Source organism: Vombatus ursinus, unplaced genomic scaffold, assembly GCF_900497805.2.
Source record: "Vombatus ursinus unplaced genomic scaffold, bare-nosed wombat genome assembly UNPS02014832.1, whole genome shotgun sequence".
Classification (NCBI taxonomy): domain Eukaryota; kingdom Metazoa; phylum Chordata; class Mammalia; order Diprotodontia; family Vombatidae; genus Vombatus; species Vombatus ursinus.
This window is the reverse complement of record NW_020954610.1, coordinates 77,139-96,915: the sequence shown is the minus strand read 5'-3', so window position 1 is coordinate 96,915 and position 19,777 is coordinate 77,139. Positions and strand designations below refer to the sequence as shown.

Here is a 19,777-nt window from a genome sequence, read left to right as displayed (position 1 = left end):
CCAACTTCCTTATTATAGAGATGAGGAAACTGAGACCGAGGTCAAGGTAAGCCACTTGACTAAGGTCACATAGTTAAATATCAGCATTGGGAGTTGAATCCGGATCCTCTCGCTTAAGAGTCAATGTTCTTTCTACTGTATTGTAATTTCTTTCCTCCAAAGGGGAAATGATTTGTCCAAGGTCCTATGGGTAGCAAGTAACTGGGCCAGAATTAAAACCCAAGTTCCGGTGACTATATCATTGATCTTTCTGCCATGCCATGTAGTATCTATCTCTTCTCTTTCTCTGCATCTCTCTTAGTCACAGGATTGAAAACTGGAAGGAACCTTAGAGATCATTTAGTCAAACCTCCTCATTTTATAACTCTTTTTACACTTTATAGGAAGGAAATGTGGCGCTAGACTAGGGAGTCAAGAAGACCTGGGTTGGAATCATGTTTCTTGTGACCGTGGACAGATTAATTTAACTTCTCTGGGTCTTAAATTTCCTTCTCTACACATTGGGGATAATAATACCTGCCATATCCCACACAGGGTTATTGTGAGTCACAAATGATATAACACATTCAAAGCACTTTACAAATGTTAAAGTCCTATATAAATCCTAGTTACTATTATAACCATGTACCCAAGTACTCACAGCAAAGCCAGAATTAGAACCTGACCCCCCTAACTCCAAATCTAGAACCTTCTCATTTATCATGCTTTCTCTACCTACTGTAATAACTTTCTAACTGGCCTCTCTTTCTAATCTCTTTTCTATCTAACCATCGTATGCCCTGATGCCAGATCAATCTTCCCAATGCAGACAGCTGATCACATAAATCTGCTCGAGACACATCAGTGGCTCCCCATTGCCTGTGATACTTCTTAGCTTGGCTCTGGAGAAACTACTGTATCTCTGTCTTAAAATTGGTTTCTTTACTTGTGGTTTTAAAATGTTCTGAAGAAAAGCATTTGCACGGGTCCCTTGATGAAAGCATTTTGTGCCAGCAGGTCTGTGATAGGAGACTGGGCTGGAAAATGGCACAATATTTAATGGCTAAGCTTTAGTATTAGACACAAATTAATTTTTTTATACCATCTCTGAGCCTCAGAGACTTGAAGTGGAAGAAACTTAATCTCTCTTGATTAGAAATAGATTATCTCAGGGTTTTATGTGGACCTTAGCAGCTTCCTGTTTACACACATACACACATACCAGGAACTCTGTCTTTTGCTGTTTAAGAAAAGCTGAGACAAGGAGTCTCTTGCTTGTACAAAGATGACAAAAAGAATCAGAGAGAGCGGGGAACTCTGAAAACTACCAATTAAAGTGTCAAATTAATGCCTTCACTCTGATGAGTTATAAGTAAGTAGTTAAAAACTTATCCTAGAAGGCTACCTATATGGGCTCTTGATACCAAGTGATACTGAAGTCCTAGTGCCCACATTAACTATATGTCCTCCTGTCACAAGTTTCTGATGATTAAAAAAAGATTCAGGCTGAGTTTTAAAAAATAATACTAATGTTACTTGTTGTCTTAGAACTGCAAACTCAAAGTTTACATGGATTGGGTTCAGTCTTGAAGGCTTCTCACAAGTCATTCTTTCTAGCTCATGCCCTCATAGAGAAATTCCAGAATTTGGTTCATTTTGCCCCTGCCCAATTTCTCGCATTGACACCTCAGAATTTGTTTCATGTCTATTTCTCCTCAGAAGTGGTTTTAGTATAGTTTCTGTGTAAGTTCTCAAGTTAACAATATATATCTGATATAGGATAACCTTTATTTCATCCCATGAAAAGCAAAAATATCAAAGGTCTCACAGGAACCTATAAGCACATAATATCTTTTCTTCTGTCTATTGAGGCTTACTTTACTATGGAAGCCCTAATGCCACTCTATTGCTTAGTCTCTCCAAGAAATGAGAGATAACCCCTTTCCCACTGGACCTGTGCCATCTGAATAACTCCCACTAATAAGAGGATATGTTTATTCCTCCAAAATGGTGGCTCCATTTGAGGATCCTCCAGATCCTCAGACATCTGGTTGTTCCTCTCCTCTCCAGTAGGCACCATCAAGGAAGTCCTTCTCTTTTTAGAAGGCTGGGTCCAGGACCTCTCCACACAGCTGGTGTATGGAGTCAAGACTTAAACCAACATCTTTATAACTTGAAGGCCAGCTCTCTATCTATTTGGTATGCTGTCTCTCTGGGGATCTTTTTTTTTCTTTTGGCATCTCACTATAGCAACCTTGTAGGAAAGCAAGCTTCTGTCACTCATGGAAGAAGAGAGAATGCTCATTGGCATCATCACTATGACTTACCAAAGGACAATGTACTCCCAGTCAGGAAGGAACTGTATCTGCCAAAATGTATAAAGTCTCCTAGAGAATCCTTAGAGGGAAGCATCTAAATTGGCTCCCTACAGCCCCCTGACTACTGACCTCCCTGAATTTCTTTAAATCCCAACTAAAATCCTACCTTCTACAGGACATCTTCTCCAATCCCTTTTAATTTTAGTATCTTTCCTCTGTTAATAATTTCCTATTTGCTTTGTGTATACTTGTTTGCATGTTGTATCCCCTATTAGATTGTGAGCTTCCTTGAGGGAAGGGACTGTCTTTTGCCTCTTTTTGTATCCCCAGAACTTAGCACATTGCCTCACACACAGTAGGTGCTTAATAAATGATTATTGATTGAATTGATTGATTCAAAAATCCTTTGCCTAATGTTTAAATCCCTCTACTATTTAGTGCCACCTTCCTTTTCCCAACCTTATCTGACATTATTTGTCTCACAGATTCTGTTTTCTAGACAAAGCGTAACTATTTTTTTAGTCCCCCATAGACATCCTGGGCTTTTCTCCAACTATGCTCTTTATTACACTCTTTGCTTAGAATGTCCTTCCCTTCCCCTATTTGCTTGCTGAATTCCTAGTCATACTTTTAAGTCCAACACAAATACCATTTACTTCATAAATCCTTCCTTGATCTCCAGACAGAGCTGTTGCTCAACAGACCTGGTTTTTTCATTTGTAAAACACGTGTGGAGAAGGGGGAGGGAGAGATTTGAATTAGATTAGGGATTCTTAGCTTTTTTAGTGTCTTGGACCTCTTTGGCAATCTGTTGAAACCAAGGACCCATCCTCAAAATAGTGCTTTTTTTTTCAGTCAAAGACAAGTTTTATTAAAGATCAGTTATATTGGCCAGACTCTTAAGGAATCTAAACATTTGTGATGCTCGTAAAGACAAGCGGGCTTGAGCAAATCTTAACCATTGGCTAGATTCTTAAGGAATCTGAGCATTGGCTAGACTTTAAGAATTTCAGCACCTTAATGGAGACAAGATGGACCTTATATACAGAAAGACTGTGGGAGGGATCTAGGAGTGGCCAAGTAGTTTGGGGTGACTGGAGGAGGGGTCTGGGAGAAAGGGTATCTTGATGGGAGTGACCAGTAGACTAGGGTGAGTCTAGGGAAGATATCTTGAAGGGAGAGACTGGGAGGTCCAGAGTGGGGTCTAGATAGGATCAAGGGTGGGAAGTAGCTGGGGGCCGTTGGGAGGTAATGGACAATGGAGGTTGGGCTGGGTCAGAGATAACAGAATTTCGAGATTGGGCATAAACTGTCAGAATAGTTTTTAAATGTATAAAATAAAACATGGGATTACAAAGAAAACCAATTCTATTGAAATAGTTATCAAAATATATATTTATTAAAAACCATAATTTCACAGATCCCAGGTTAAAAAACTCCTGAACTATATGATCTTTGTGCTTCTTTTTCTGTTCTAAATCTTATGATTCTATGACTTTACATATGAATTTATTTTGAACCTCATGCAACATTTTATATTTTGGATATTTCATCAGTGCCTCTGTGGTCTTCCCCCTTCCTATTTGGAGGCCATAAAACCTTGGGCCCATAAAGCCTTCCAGAGAGAGAGACAGACAAAGCAGAATTTGAGAGACGCCACCAGACATGAGACTGCTTTGTCTCTAGGAAATCGAGGGGGGAATGAAGACTATCTTGCTCTGAGTTCTCTAAAGGGTAAGAAGCTAAGGATAGACTAAAAGGAATTATATCTGTATCTCCTTCTCAACAGTTTATGAAGGTGATTGGTAATGTGAAATCAGGAAGCAAGGCCTTATTTTGTATGCTTCTAAAGATCTTGATAATCTTGCACAGACCTATGGGTAGATAAAGTATTGCTAGTATGAAGAAACTATGAGTTTCTTCCAGCAAAACAATGAGTTCCCTGGGGAAAGTATGATGTCTCCAAGAAAAACAATGAAAAGCACCTGCTTAACTTGCCGAACTTGTTCCCAGAACATTCTAGTCAATGGTGTGTCCTACTAATGCAATAATCTTCTTATTTGTCTTTTAAATTTGTACCTTCCTCCCACAACTGTAGGACTCTCTATTTGTCTTCCAATTCTGTTCAACCACCCCCCAATTTATCCTCTGTCTTCTAAATCCAGTTTTAAGACTATAAATTGGTCAACCATACTTAGCTTAAATGGCTGTGAGACCTGATTGAGTGGCCACACTTTTAGTTTTTCCCTTACAACAGCAAGTAATAAAACTTAGATTGGCTAAGTCAGAAAAATGTAGTTCTTAGTACTGAGTGATTCTTCAACAGTGATATGAACTACTTGGGAGGGCTCCTGATCCTCTGAGTTCACTAGTTCAGCTCCCAAAGTCTAGAACGGTAATCAAGTAAGTTGGACAAAATGTAGGTTATTATCCCTATTTTGGGGCATACTTACACACAAGCACAGAGAAGTAAAAACATTACTAAGTGACTCACAGGACTTCTAGCATGGGGGAGGGGGGGAGGGAACAAGTATTCATTAAGTGCTTAATACATGCCAGACACTGTTCTAAATTCTTTACAAATATTGTCTCATTTGATTCTCACAACCCTGGGAGGTAGGTGCTATTATTATTCCCACTTTATAGTTGAAGGAACTGATGCAGACAGAGGTTAAATGACTTGCCCAAGGTCATACAGCTTGTAAATGTCTGAGGTCATATTTGAACTCAGGTCTTCATGATCGCAGAACTAGTGCTCTATTCATTGCAGCATCAACCTGCCTAGGTGCAGGATGACAGATTGTGATTAAGCCTTCTTTACCTGCTCCATCTCAAAATAGCAATGAATGCACCAGATAAAACAAAAGAACAACAAGGAAGGGGAAAGAAAAAAAAATTTTTTAGGCAAACCAGTAGAATGATTGAAGAAATGAATAAGCAAAAAAGAGGGCCCACCACAATGAATAAATATTGGAGGATAAAAGTATGAGGAGAAATCTCTGGAAGGAAAGAATAAATCTGCAATAACAATTGTAAGTATAAAGGAGACAATGCACAGTTGCCACAAGCTCCAAATTGGTTTAGAATTACAATCTGTGATATAAAAGAAGATCTCAAATCTATACTGTTTGGAATGAAATCACTGAAGGAGGAATTCTAGAAGATGCATATGAGAAATGACAAAATAGAAAGTACGGTGGAAAATCTCAATGAAGAGAGGACTCTTTGAGGAGTAGAATGACTCAGGCAGAATGAAACAGAAAATTATTTAAGTGGAAAGCTGAAAAACCTAAGACCTTTACAAATAAAGCAATAGACCTAGAGATCAGAACTTGGTGAATCAATATGAGAATTCTTGCTTTTTTAAACAAATGAAGAGAAACAAAGAATCTGTTTATGGTTGGGATTCTATTTCGTTTGCTCATTGTTCTAGCCTGTGTCTTGACTTCGTGTTGATTTGTATTGACTTGGCAATCTCCTAAATCTCCAGTCTTTTCAGTCTTCTCCATAACCATGTATCCTCTCTCCCCTCCCATCTTATACTTGTGAAGTCAATATTGAACCTAAGTTTAAGATTTTACATTTGTCCCTTATTAAATTTCATCTTATTAGATACAGCTCAATGTCTTTAGACTGACAAGATATTTTCTTTTCTTTTCTTTTCTTTCTTAGGGGAGGCAGTAGGGGTTAAATGACTTGTCCAGGGTCACACAGCTAATAAGTATCTGAGGCCATATTTGAACTGAGGTCTTCCTGACTCCAGGCCCTGTGCTCTATCCATTGTGCTGCCTAGCTGTTCTGACAAGATTTTTTTGCACACTAACTCTGTCATGCAGTGATTTCTCCCAGTTTGTATCATCTATGAATTTGAAGAGGATGCTGCTATCTCTCTATCTAGCTCACTAATAAACATGTCAACCAAAAAAGAAAAAAAAAAAAGAGCCAAGCACTGATTTTTAGCACGCTCCAGTGGAGGCCTCCTTCCTTACTGACTACTCTTTAAGCTTTGCCATCCAACCAGTTCTAGACCACATAACTCCATTTTTTCTACAAGAATATATGAGATACTTTATTAAGTACTTTGCTAAAATCTAGAGAAATGCCCACATTTTAGCAAAAACATTTAACATTTCTCTGATATACCAGTTTAAGCAGCTAGATGGTGCAGTGGATAAAGAGCCAGGCTGGAGTCAGGAAGACCTAAGTTCACATTTTGCCTCAGACACTTACTAGCTGTGTGAACCTGGGTAAGTCACTTAACCCAGTTTGTCTCAGTTTCCTCATCTGTAAAATGAACTGGAGAAGGAAATAGCAAACCACTCCAGTGTCTTTGCCAAGAAAATCCCAAATAGGGTCAGGAAGAGTCAGACATTACTGAACAACAAAAACAATCAGTTTAATAACTCTGTCATAAAAGGAAATAAAATTTGTCTGGCCTAACCTGTTATGGACACCACTTTTTTTTTCTAGATATGCACTACCCATTTCTTTAATTTGATCTGTTATATGCTGGAAATTTTGCCAATTTGGGGATAAAAATACAAAAAAGAAGGAGGAGGAGAAGGAGAAAAAGGAGAAGAAGAAGGAGAAATCTCTGTTCTTAAGGAGCTTACATTCTATTGGAGAAGAAAAGTTATACATTTTAAAGCATATGCAGAATAAATATACATAGGATAACTACAAGGGAGTTAGGGAGTGAAGGCACTAGAATTTGAGGAGATCAAAAAAGATTTCATGTATATTAAGTGGTTCTTGAGCTGAGTCTTAAAGGAAGTGAAGCATTCTGAGGGAGAGGTGACTAAATTGCCTTCTAGTTATAGGGGATGACTGGTACAAGGACATTGAGTTGGGTAAATGCTGCATGAGGAACATAGAGGTCAATTTGGGCCAGTAGAGTGTGGGAAATTTGCAGATTTCTTCCCACTCCATTTTAAAAAAAAAGAGTATTTGTCCTTCTCCAATCAATCAACCAATAAACATTTATTAAGCACCTATCATGTGCCAGAACCGTGCTAGATGCTGAGGATACAGACACAAATGAAACCATTCCTACCCTTGAGGAACAATCCCAAGGTAATTCTCTCTCTCTTCTCCCTAATCACTTAAATATCACTGACAGAAACTCGGCAATCACATCTGTTAGTCCTTTCTATCCTCTGAGGTTGCAGTTCATTTGGGTCTGGTGATTTGAATTTTTCAAAGACAGTTAGGTACTCTCTTACTATCTACTTAATTTGGATATAGAGATAGTTCCTTTATTTTATTAATTCATATGGTGGTGGGATTATATGGGGAAGAATAAACAAAAAATTATTAAAGGGAAAAAAAGATCATATCAACAGAAATAGAATTCTGGTTCTGTCTTTAGTGGGTAGAAAAAAAGGGGTAATTAAGATTGGATTGTTACAATGTGATGATGGAAGGAGGGACTGCTCTTAGGAGCATTCAGTGTAATCTGCCTGATGCAATCTCCATATGGATTTTGGAGTACAGTTATCTGTCTTCCACATCATTCGATTAGGAGTGCACCCTGCCCCCATCTGGAAAATCAGCATAAAATATTTTGGCCCTTCCTTCATACCAGAGAAGTGTGAATTATTATAGGATTAAAAGATAAAATATGTTGGATTTTATACAGTGCTATACATATATTTTCTGCATTTCTGAGTTTCTAAACTTTTTCTGTGTCATCTACTAGTCTTCATGTATCGTCTGCGGCTTCCACAAAACTCTCAAAAAATTCCCCTTTAATTTTTCATGTTGACCCATGATATATTGAAGCCACAATGGGGAAAGTCGTGATATGGAAGGGATAAGTGTATATTGTTTCTGGGCTGTTTGCCACATGAAGAAGATTGATTGGCTAAGCTGGAACTGAGAATACTTACAAAAGGCACCAACTGTACGATTTTACCTCTCTTTCCTGCCCAATTAGTTTGAGTGGAAAAGACATGCTATAAACCTCTAGATGGGGAAGAGCCTCAAGCCCTCCCCACCAAGGCAGAAGTGTGACTCTTGTTGTTTTTCTCTTTGCATCTGTTCTCCTAGCTCTTAAATGAAGGAGTATCAGACTAGGCTGCAACCTTGTGGGCTTTGAAAGGCTGGGGAGCCAAACATGAGAGATGTGGAAAATACAGTCCTTGCTTGATGCTGAATATAATGAGAAATGAAGTACTGAGTAACCTGCTTGATCCAGCCTAGCAGTAGATCAAAAGGCAGCTAAGAGGGAGCAACAGCTATGCTGTCTTCAGAAGTTAATTTGTTGGGGGGAGGGGGTGAATGCTTTGTAGCAACTGCTTTAAGATTGAGCCCACTTTCCCCAGGGACTAAGATGGTAAGAGGAAAGTATGTTCCCAGATGTGTGTGGGAAATGCTTTTTAGCTACTGTTCTTGCTATATCTTAGTCAATTTCTCTTTGTAGAAACTATTTGGTGGTAACTGATTAAATGATATTGGGGTGACTATTTATAGAGGATATCTGTGATATAATAGACTGTTACTAAGGGTTAAAATTGGGAAGAATTCATGGGAATTGAAGCTTGATCTAGTAGCATTAGAGAAAGACACATCTGAACCCCTAGGTACCCCTAGAATCTCCCCTGAGGAAAAGACGGAGCTAGCTTTGCTCTGGGGGCACTGGACTCGTCAGGGCAGATGGGAGTTTGGCTAAAGATTCCCACAGCTTATAAAAGTGACAATAACATAAGTTTTATCTGTGTTTAGGGGTGTTTGTGGAGGGAGGGGCTGTTAAAAGCAGGCAATAAAAAGGTATCTGGTGCTGATCAAAAGAAGAAGAAAATATAATAAGCTCCAAATGGAGGGGACACTAAACATTTCCCCTAACTGTGGCAATCCACAAGTATTTTCCTTTTCATTTTTGTCATGACTCCAAAGTAAATGAAAGAAGGAGGGTAGGGGAGCCAGGTAGAATGACTCAGCTGTTGTAATGAACCACACTGGATTGTTTTAAAGATCCTGAAGCTCTGGTGTGAATTTAAAAATCTATGATGAAGTACTCTTCGTATCTCTGCCCTCCTCCTCTCTTACCCCTATTTCTCCCCTTTTCTTGACTCTCCCCCTCTTCTTGCCTTCCATTCCCTTTCCTCTTTTCTTCCCTCTCCTTCCCCCTCTCTCTTTATGCCCCTCCCATCCCCTCCTTTTTCTCTTCTCTCCCTTCCTCCCTCCTCCTCTCCCCTTTTCTCCACCGCTTTCATCTCAGCCCCTCCCACCTGTCTCCTCCTCTCCATCTCTCTTGGGTATCCATGGACTGGAACTAGCAGCTTTCCACTGGTAGGATGAGGCCTTGGCTTTGGCTGTCTGAATGGGAAACTTGCTAGAAGAGGTTCATAGGATTTATGGGAAAGTCTGGATGAAATGCAGTGGGGTATAGCGAGCTTACACTGGGATTTCCTGGGACCTCAAGCCTTGGTTCCCTGGGGAGGGTTCAGATTGACTCCAAAGTATGGATGGTGATTGCAGAAGATGTGGCCATTTAATCTATAGGACTCTGAGTGGGTTATTACTCACCATGGTGAGTCCATCCCTTTGCCCTATTTAAAAATGTAATAATATGAATGAGGGAATGCCTGATAATTTTCTTCTACAAATATCCTTGGTATGTGTTTGTTCTTCTGGTGAAAGGAAAGTTGTGGTTTCATCCTCTGACATTCACAAATTTCTTAAGACTAAGAGCATCAGTCAATAAGTTCTATATCCTTGAACTATGGCTAGCAAACTCTCTCATCTTCTTGTCCCAATTCTTATAGTGCAACATACCTGGCTGCTTAAGGGATACCCACATCACCCTTTTCTACCACTTTATCTCATCCCCATTCAGTTTAGCTCTTCCCCTCTCAAGTCCCAAACCAGCCCTGTCTGACCTTTCCCATTGTTTCCTCTAGATCACAATTCTAGTTTCCTGCATTTGTAAACTTAGCTTCACCTTCAACTCTTCACTCTGTCTCACCCATGTATCCAATCAGATCTTATTGTATTTTTAACTCCACAACATGTCTCCAATCATAGTCTTCTCTACGAATGCACATGGACTCCTACCAATTGATCTCGCTGTCTCAATTCTTTCTTCACTCCAATCCATCCTCCATACTTTTGCTAAAGTGATTATCCACACATTCAAATTTGAACATGTGACTCCCCTATTCAATCACCTCCAGTGGCTCCGGGTTGCCTCTAGGATAAAATATAAGCTTTCTGTTTAGCTTTTAAAGACCTTTACAATCTGGTCCTAACATATCTTTACAACTTCACTGGAAAATCCTTCCCTTTTCGCATTATACATTCAGTCAAACTGGCCTTCTCTGTGTTACATGACACTCCAACTTCTTTTCTCCCCTCCTCTCTATCTCAAAATCCCTTGCCATCATCTCCTAGTCTCTCCTTTACTACAGACTTTGATGAAGAGGTGATCTTCTAAACAAGGCCATCTCCACTATCATTGATCTTGTCCCCTCCTACCTCTTCCAGCAATCATCCACCCACTCATTTTTCTTTAATTTCAATCCTTACTTGTCTACTGGGTCTTTCTGTAATAATCTACAAACATGTCCACATATACCCCATCCTTAAAAAAATCCTACTCTATGCAGATGATTCCCATATCTATACCCACCCTTAGTCTCTCTCCTGATCTCCAATTCCACATCACCAGGTTCCTAATTGAATATTTTCCCCCAGATGTCCCATAAGCATCTGAAACTTAGTATGTTCAAAATATAACACTGCATCTTTCCCCCTCAAACCTATCTGTCTTCTAAATTTCCCTATCTCTATCAAGAGCACCATCATTCATCCTCCCAGTCACTCAGGTTCACGACCTTAAAGCTATTATCAATATTTCACTCTCTCTTACTCCCCCATTCCCATATACAATCAGTTGTCAAGTTTTGTTGATTCAGAGATTAAAAAAAAACCCTCAGGAATTGTACACATCATTTCAAATAAATGAAACTATCAAGATGATCACAAGATCCAATATACATGTACCAAGTAGCATAGTAACCAAGCCTTGAAGGAAATGCTAACTAAAATTAAAAAAAATCCATACAGTAAATTATTAATTTTGGATAACCTTAATGTTCCTAGTACTTGACAAATCTAATAGGAAGATAAAGAAAAAGGACATTATAGATTAAAACAAAATGTTGGGAAAGTTTTGATATATCTAAGGAGACTTCTAAATGGAAATCTCAGAGAATACATGTATTCTCAGGCTCCCATGTGTCTTAAAAAAAATAAACATGTGCTAGGCCAGGCCTTCTTAAACTTTTTTCCATTCATGACCCCTTTAGTGCTTCTTAAACTGTGAGTTGTGGCCACATATGGGGTTGTGACCCACAGTAAGCCACAAAGAAATAATTGACAAATGTAGGAGAGCATATATCTTAAACATATCATTTATAAATTATAATATGAAATTGTAAGAAGTAGGAACAAGAGATGCAGTTCTGAATTAAGATTAAATGACGATATCCTAAATAGATAGATCAAAGACCAAATCACCAAATAATTTTTAATATTATGAAAGAGTATGATAATAATGGGTGAATACATTAAAATATATAAGCTAGACCTAAAGCAATCCTTAGAGCAAATTTTATATATATGAACACATTAAGAAAGGAGAAAAAGAAAGATTAATGACCTGAGAGTGCAATAAAAAACCTAGAAGGCTGACAATTAATAATACCCAAACAAGTATAATGTAGAGATTTTGAATGTTAAGGGTGAGATAAACAGAATAAAATATTTTAAAAAATTGAACAATTAAATCAAAAGCTAATTAAAATTTAAAAAGCTAATTAAAAGACTAACAAAGCTTTTATATCACTAGCTAATTTTTTGAGGGAGAGAAAAAACAAATTAACAGAATAAAAAATGAAAAGGATTATTCACAACATATAGAGAGGACACAAATAAATATTAGAAACTACTGTACCAAATTATTTGACAACAAAATTGAAAACCTAAACAAAGGTAATAACCATAAAAATATAAAATAACCTAATTAATAAAAACTGGAAACATATAACCTAAAAAAGTTAATCCCAAAAAGAAAAAAAAGCTCAGAAAAGTGAGCAAGTCACAAATGAACTCCCACTAAAAAAAAAACAACTCCAGGTTCAGATGGATTTACAAAGTAAATTTTAAACTATGCTACATAAACTATTTTCAAAAACAGAGAAAGAAAGCACTCTACAACATTATTATGAGATAAACATATTCTAGATTCTGAAATCAGTGAGTGAAAGTAGAGAATAAGAACTATAGACCAATTTTACTGATAAACATTGATGCAAAAATATTAAATAAAATTCTGCCAAAAAGCAATTAAAATCATTCTGACCAAGTTGGAGTTATGCCAGGAATGCAAAGATGGAGCAACATCTTATACTATAGATTATAATAAATTCAAAATAGATGAATAAATAGTCACATTACTAAAAAGTTAAAGGAGAATGATTGGTATATTTAAAAGCATTTTGGGGGGGTTTCTGTTTATGGTAGTTTGCTGCACTTGTGAAAAAAACTCTAGCTTCCTGAACCTTTATGCAAGGCTGGTTTCTTCTATGTTGCCATCCCTCCTAAGACCAGAACCCTGACCAGATTGGCAGAGCAGGGATTCAGCAAAATAGGCTTTAGAAAACAATTGGGAACTATGCAAGAAAAGTTACAAAAGTGTTTATCCTCTTTATCCTACTATTGAGATAATACTCAAAAGAGGTTATTGACAGCAAGAAAAGACTCATCTGAAAGAAAACATTCATAGCAATACTATTTACAATGGCAAAAATTTGAAAGCAAACAGTGTGCCCTAAAACTGAGGCCAGGTTGAACATATTACGTCAATATGAGTGTATGTAATGGGATATTTGAAGAATTCAAAACAGTATAGGAAGACTTAAATAAACAAAGTAGAACCAAAAGAACAATATACACAATTACAACAGCTACAGAAATGAAGACACCTTTAAATGGAAAGAAAATTCAGATAACATTATTGGACAATGTTTTGTCACTTTGTCAAGAATATATACCTATCCTTTCTTTTAAAAAATGGAAAACTTCTAAAGGGAAAGACAGCTTGCAAAAAGTAATAATTTTTCAGATAAAGAAACTGAGGGTTTAAAGAGGTAAATTTGCTTGAGATAACATGGTTAGGAACCAGTACTAAACCTAGGTCTTCTGACTCCTACTTCCATTTAATGACTGTTTCCCCTTTGTGTTACTCCCTCTATTGGTATATATGGGTAGTGCTTCAGATGGGAACGTGGTGACCAACTGGACTGAGAATTAAATTTCATCCCAATCCACAGACTCACCAACAACAGTTGAACTAATGTAGAATAGGATCCCAATAGCTAATTCAAAACACGAGGTTGCCATTTTGGAGATCCTCCCATTGATGGTAGACAAAAGATACTACACACCTACCTTATACCAATAGGAGTAATTTTCCTGACTCAAAAGCAGAGCATATAGACACTCACAATGTGGGGAAGGAAGAATCAAATCCTGTATTACCAAATGCTCCAGGGACAACTGAATCTTGCAGTGAACAACTCTCCATCAAGACATCCAGAGCTATAAATTCTGAAAGAGCTTGTACAATGAGGGAGCTTGCATAGACAACTAGCACTGGGTGTGTGATTAGAGGGAGCTTTCTGCACTGTGGCTCAGGTAGGTGAAGCCATTGCCTCATATTAATAGCCCTCAATTATAACACTGCATCTTTGGGATCAACATATCAAGTGGCCTGCTCCTAGCTTTGGCTAGATGGATACAGAAGAAAGATAGCAATGCTTTTCCTACTTTTCTTTTGTTTTAGGGGAAATAGGGCTAGATTAAAAGCAGTAAATAACATCTGAACACTTGCTAGATATTACATGACTACACTAAAGTATTGGTATGTCTATATTTTGTCCTACATTGAATAAAATCAAAGAATCATAGAATGATAGAGCTAGAAAGGACCCCCTATTCAGGACACTTTACTTCCTACTCTGCCACTGACTGGATGTGACCTTGGTCAAATCATTTTACCATTATGGGCCCTCGGTTTCCTTATGTGTAAAATGAAGCGATTGGTCTAGAGATGATCTTCTAAAATCCTATCCAGATCAGCTATGATTGATTTAGCTCTTCTCAGCAATACAGTGATCCAAGACAATTCCAAAGGACTCATGATGAAAAATGCTATCTACCTCCAGAGAAAGAACTGATGGAGTCTGAATGCAGATTGAAGCACACTGTTTTCACTTTTTTTGGTGGTTTTTTCCTTTTGTTCTATTTCTTCTTTCACAATATGACTAATGTGGAAATATGTTTTACATGATTGCACATGTATAACCTATATCAGATTGCTTGCCATCTTGGGGAGGGAGAAGTGGGGGGGAACAGTTTGGAACTCAAAATCTTTCCAAAAATGAATGTTGAAAATTGTCTTTATATATAATTGGAAAAAATAAAATATTATTAAATAAAAAAAAATAAAATCCCACCCAGCACTAACATTCTAAGATTAGGAGCAGCTAGGTGGCTCGTTGGATATATCTCCGGCCTTGGAGTCAGGAGGACCTGAGTTCAAATCCAGCGTCAGACACTTGACACTTACTAGCTGTGTGACCGTGGGCAAGTCACTTAACCCCATTGCCTAACAAAAACCAAAATATTCTTAGATTAATTAATGAGTTACTAAGATTAGTAATTTATTATTGTAATAAATAGTAGAAGCACAGCATTATAAAACTTTAGAGCTGACCTTTAGAGGGACCTCAGCAATGATTTAATAACAGGAAATTCATTACTACCCTCTCCCTACCGAAGGCAACCCTTTTTTGTTGTTAGGTAGCTTTAACTATTTCGCAGTTTTTCCTTATATTGAGAAAAAAATATAGTCTCATTGCTAAACATTGGCTCTAGTTCTTCCCTTTGGAACCCAGCAAAACAAGTCTAATCCCTTAACCACTGACAATCCTTCCATTCTGTCTTCCTAAATCTTGACCCTTGTCCTACTTACTCCCTCTACTGGCAGATAAGAGCATAGGCTCAATAGAGCTTCACAGAAAAAAGTATAACCGACTAGAGTGCTATATATATATATATATATATATATATATATATGCATATTTATATATATATAAATAAATATATATATACAAGTATAACCCGCCTCAGTTTACACATCTGTAAAATAAAGGTATTGGACTTGATGATTTTTTAAGTTCTCTTGCAGTTCTAAATCATCTTTAGGCCTCCTCCAGCCTCCTTCAGGGCCTCCACAGTCTGGTTCCAAATTATCTCCAATTCTTCCCTGTTCCAACCAGTCCATCCTGTCAGTGCCTTGCTTCTTTGTGCTTTCACCTTTGCTCAAACCACTTTCCACTATCTAGAATGCCCCTTCCCCTCTACTCTCCTCTCCCTAACTTAATGTGCCCCATTCTTCAATACTCAGCAAGTTTCCTGAGCAGTCTCAACATAGCCCTTGGTGATGGAGCCCTTAGAGATGCAGCTGAGCTTCTGTGATGATTACTCTCTATTCCCTGAATCTGCATCTAAGGTTACGTTGCCTGCCATTGTTATTTAGAATCTTGTCTCTTCACCTCATTGTAAGCTCCATGAAGGCAGGACTAGACCATCTTAAGGTTTTTGTGTTTACTCCATTCTCTAGTCTAAAGTTCTTCATAAAATGGGTACTCAGTAAGTACGATCATAGGAATGCAGGATCTAGAGCTGGCAGGGCCTATGATTCAATTATTCTCTGATTCTCTAGTGGGTCCCAACTGATAGATCATGAACCCTTGGTGGCTGAAGAGTTGCTGCAAGGGGTCTTTGAATCTATATGCAGATCCAAGAATAAGCAAATACTATACTAATTCTATATTAATAATACAAATATACAAATTCTATACTAATAATATCTATTTCCAAATGTAGGTAGACAATTTTGTGACTCATATGCATTCATTTAGAAAGTTGCTGAATTCCTACTTTTATCATCATTATGTATTTTCTCAGTCAAAAGGTGCTAAAAATCCAACTCCTATCAGATGTAAACTCATGAATTTTTTATGCTTGTAAAGGGAGTTCTCATATTTGAAAAAGTTGGAAATCACTGATCTAGTCTAAGTCCCTCATTTTATTTTAGTTTTGATATACTTTTTTTAAGCACCAGAATCATTTTCCAATACTGTTTCCTCTTCCCCTAACCCCATCCCATCTTCCTTTATTAACAAAACAATTAAGCAAAATGAACTGATATTTGAGTCTGATATTCTTAGTCAAAGTTTCCCTCCCCACCCATTTTACAATTCCCACCATCCCCATTTTACAGAGCAAGAAACAAATCCAGAGAAGGGAAGGGGCCCAAGATGGCGAAGTTGCTAAGTGAAAGAGCTGGGATTCAGACGCAGGGCTTTTGGCTCTAGCGTTCTTTCCCTCTACCATATTGCCTCATTCTATTGGTTAATTATCTTTACCTTTTACACTGGGGGCTCCCTGAGAGAAGGTCTAGTTTCTTTCTCATCCTGTCACTTGTCTCTGTCAGGTAGATGGAAATCTCCCTACATATATGCCCCTTGATCTTTGAACCAGGCTTCTATCAGGTCAATATTTCCCTTCTTTTCTTCTTCTTCCTTTTCTTTTCTTTTCTTTTTTTTAGGCAATTGGGGTTAAGTGACTTGCTCAGGGTCACACAGCTGGTAAGTGTCAAGTGTTTGGTCTGAGGCTGGATTTGAACCCAGGTCCTCCTGACTTCAGGGCCGGTGCTCTATGCACTGCACCACCTAGCTGCCCCTATATTTCCCTTCTTGGTGCCTTCTACCTCCTCTCTCCATATTCTGAGTTTCCTCACCAAGGTTCAACAACTTCCAGATAAGTTGTAGATTCAGTTAATCCTCTCAAGCTTCTCATCTTATAGTTCATGCATGACCTCTCTTCCCTCAGGGATAGAGCAAAAGGGAATGAGTGGGAATGAGGCTAAATATTGGAAAGAGTTTAATAACAGGGAATAAAGAATTGCAGGAATGGGTCCTGGAGGATAGCAAAAGGACAGAGGGGGAAAAAAAGAGGAGAGGAGCTTGACCTGCTTTATTTGGGTGATGGGTAGTCCTGACCCACTAGTATCAGGGGCATTGACAAATTGACCTCTAAGAGACCAATAGGAAAGAAGTATTTAACTTGTTTACAAGCTACTTGTTTGCCTATAATATGGGCCTTATGGATGGACTGTCAGACAGATGACCAGAACTATGTAATTCTACTGTAGCATTATCATTCAACTCTTGATAATCCACTTTGTGGATTATCGATGACCAGGGTTGAATCCCAGGCTAGTATTCCTATGTTCCTATACTCAGAATGAATAGCCACCTCAGCCAGGTAGAGTGAGGAGGGCAATTCTGTTGTAGAACAAAGACAGACAAAAATGGGTCTCTGATCCAAGTTTCATTTCCCCTTCATCGATATGGATAACAGAGATAATAACTCTCAGAAATCATGGGGGTGGTTTGATGGTGACTGAATTTTTGGAGTGCCCCCCATGTGATGAGAGAAATCTGCTTCTCTGATCTCAGAGAATCCAGATTGCAGTTTCCCAGCCTGAATGCATTACCCAGAAGCAATGTGTGGGAGAAGTAGAGATGAGAAGATACCTAGCTTCTAATCTTAGCTATTTCCCACTATTCTATGTAACCTTGGAAAAGTCATTTTTCTTCTCAGTCTCATTCTCCCAAACTATCAAGTAAGGATAATTCCTGCCCAGATTAACCTACAGGGTCAAATTGAATCAAGGATGTTAAGTCATTTGAAACTATGATAATTAAAGAGAGAGAAGGGAAGGGAGCAGTTCTAAGGGTTAGGCAATCTCTCCTCTTGGATCTAATTCCTTATTTGAGAGACACAGTCTAATCCCTATGGGTCAATGATGGACAAATCAAAACCTCATAGGTGCCTTGTGCTATCTCAGTGGGTTGCTTTGAATGACCTCCACTCCACCCCTAGCCACCCTGATGAAGCCAGGAGATTCCAGCTCTTCCATTTCTCTTAAACATGAGTGGGTGATTGGTTTCACATACACAAAGGCCTTCACAAATATGCACACACACACACACACACACACACACACACACACATACACACACACATACACCACACATAATAGAACCATAGAATCTTGTAGTTGGAAGAGAGCTCAGAGAATATTGAGTCTAACCTTCCAGTCCCAGAGACATACACAATGTTACACAAGTGGCAAATAGTTCATCTCATGCATAGTCTGACACTCTCACACACACACACACACACATATACATATACAGAGGCATATGTGTTGTCACAAATACACTCATCTACCATCACACTCTTTCACAAATGGCTCTCATGAGATCTCATCACCTCTTTTTCCCATCCCCCTCCCTGTTTCTCTCCTTCACTCCCTCCCTCCTTTTACTCCTCTACTCACCCGGCTTACAAACTTGTTCTCTTCCCACGCCCATAGCGGTGGGTCCTTATAGTCTTGCTTGATGGACGCTGGGGGTCTGTAGGAGTCAGTGTAGGTACTTATAGGAGTCTTGGTCTTATGAGCAAAGAGGAACATGGTGGAATCCAGGCACCACCTTTGTGGGTAGTGCCTTCCAGAGTCTCTGGCTGAGCATCTGGAAGCACCCTGTTCCTGAGGATCCTGCACCACTTGTCTATAGGTGTTGCTGGGTTGCTGTGATCCATCTCCCCTCTTGGCCCCCCCCACAGACACCCTCCCATCCCCACCCCCCACCCTGCACCCCACTGATCCTAGAGCTGCCTATTGTGACATCATTGCAGACCACCTCCCTCCCTCACCATTAGGGTTAACAGATAGGTCCCAGGAGGTCATAGGTTAGAGTGCAAGGGACCTTAGGGACCATGGAGTCCAATCACTTCATTTTTTAGATGGGGAAACTGAGGCTGGGAGGATAAGTAATTTGCCCAGGGTCACAGAGCTAGTAAGTATCTGAAGATTTGAACTAAGGTGTTCTTGTCTCTAAGGTCCAGAGTCCTATCAACCATGCCATGCTGTCTCTAGTTTAACACCCCCCACCCCAGTCCCCAACCCAACCAATCATTCTCTCTCCCCTCTTCTCCTTCATTAAGATTCCTCTTAGGATCACAGTCTCAAAGGTCAAAAGACCTGGTATATCATCTTATAAAATTGCTTGCTTTTCCCCCTCTCCATTTTCTGGATGAGAAAATTGAGAGATGAGAAATGACTTGCCCAAAGAACATAGACAATTAATGATAGAGATGGGACGAGGAGCCAACCCTAAGTGTATTTACAAGAGGCAAAGAGGGCTTAGATGAGTACATTTGTTATTCAGTCTCTGAAAGATAAAGCCTGAACCCAGACCCTTAGGAATCCCAGAAAAGTAGTGAGCTTCCTGAGCTTAAGGAAGTTTCCCCCTTGTAGGGGTCTTTGGGATTATAGATGG

The 19,777-nt window shown here is 38.8% G+C and overlaps 1 protein-coding gene across 2 annotated transcripts in view; it reads right to left on the bottom strand.

The window, feature by feature from the left end:
- The window catches only part of LOC114026088 (spermatid-specific manchette-related protein 1-like), a 51,965-nt gene extending 33,041 nt beyond the window's left edge, over positions 1-18,924 (bottom strand). Inside the window, exon 1 of one of the 2 annotated variants that reach the window (XM_027839712.1) lies at positions 18,775-18,924. In XM_027839712.1, coding sequence (XP_027695513.1) covers positions 18,775-18,909 — 135 coding nt within the window. In that variant the 5' untranslated portion in view covers positions 18,910-18,924. The remainder of the gene's footprint in view (positions 1-18,774) is intronic. The other variant, XM_027839711.1, reaches the window with a different exon arrangement.
- Positions 18,925-19,777: the final 853 nt, after the last annotated feature.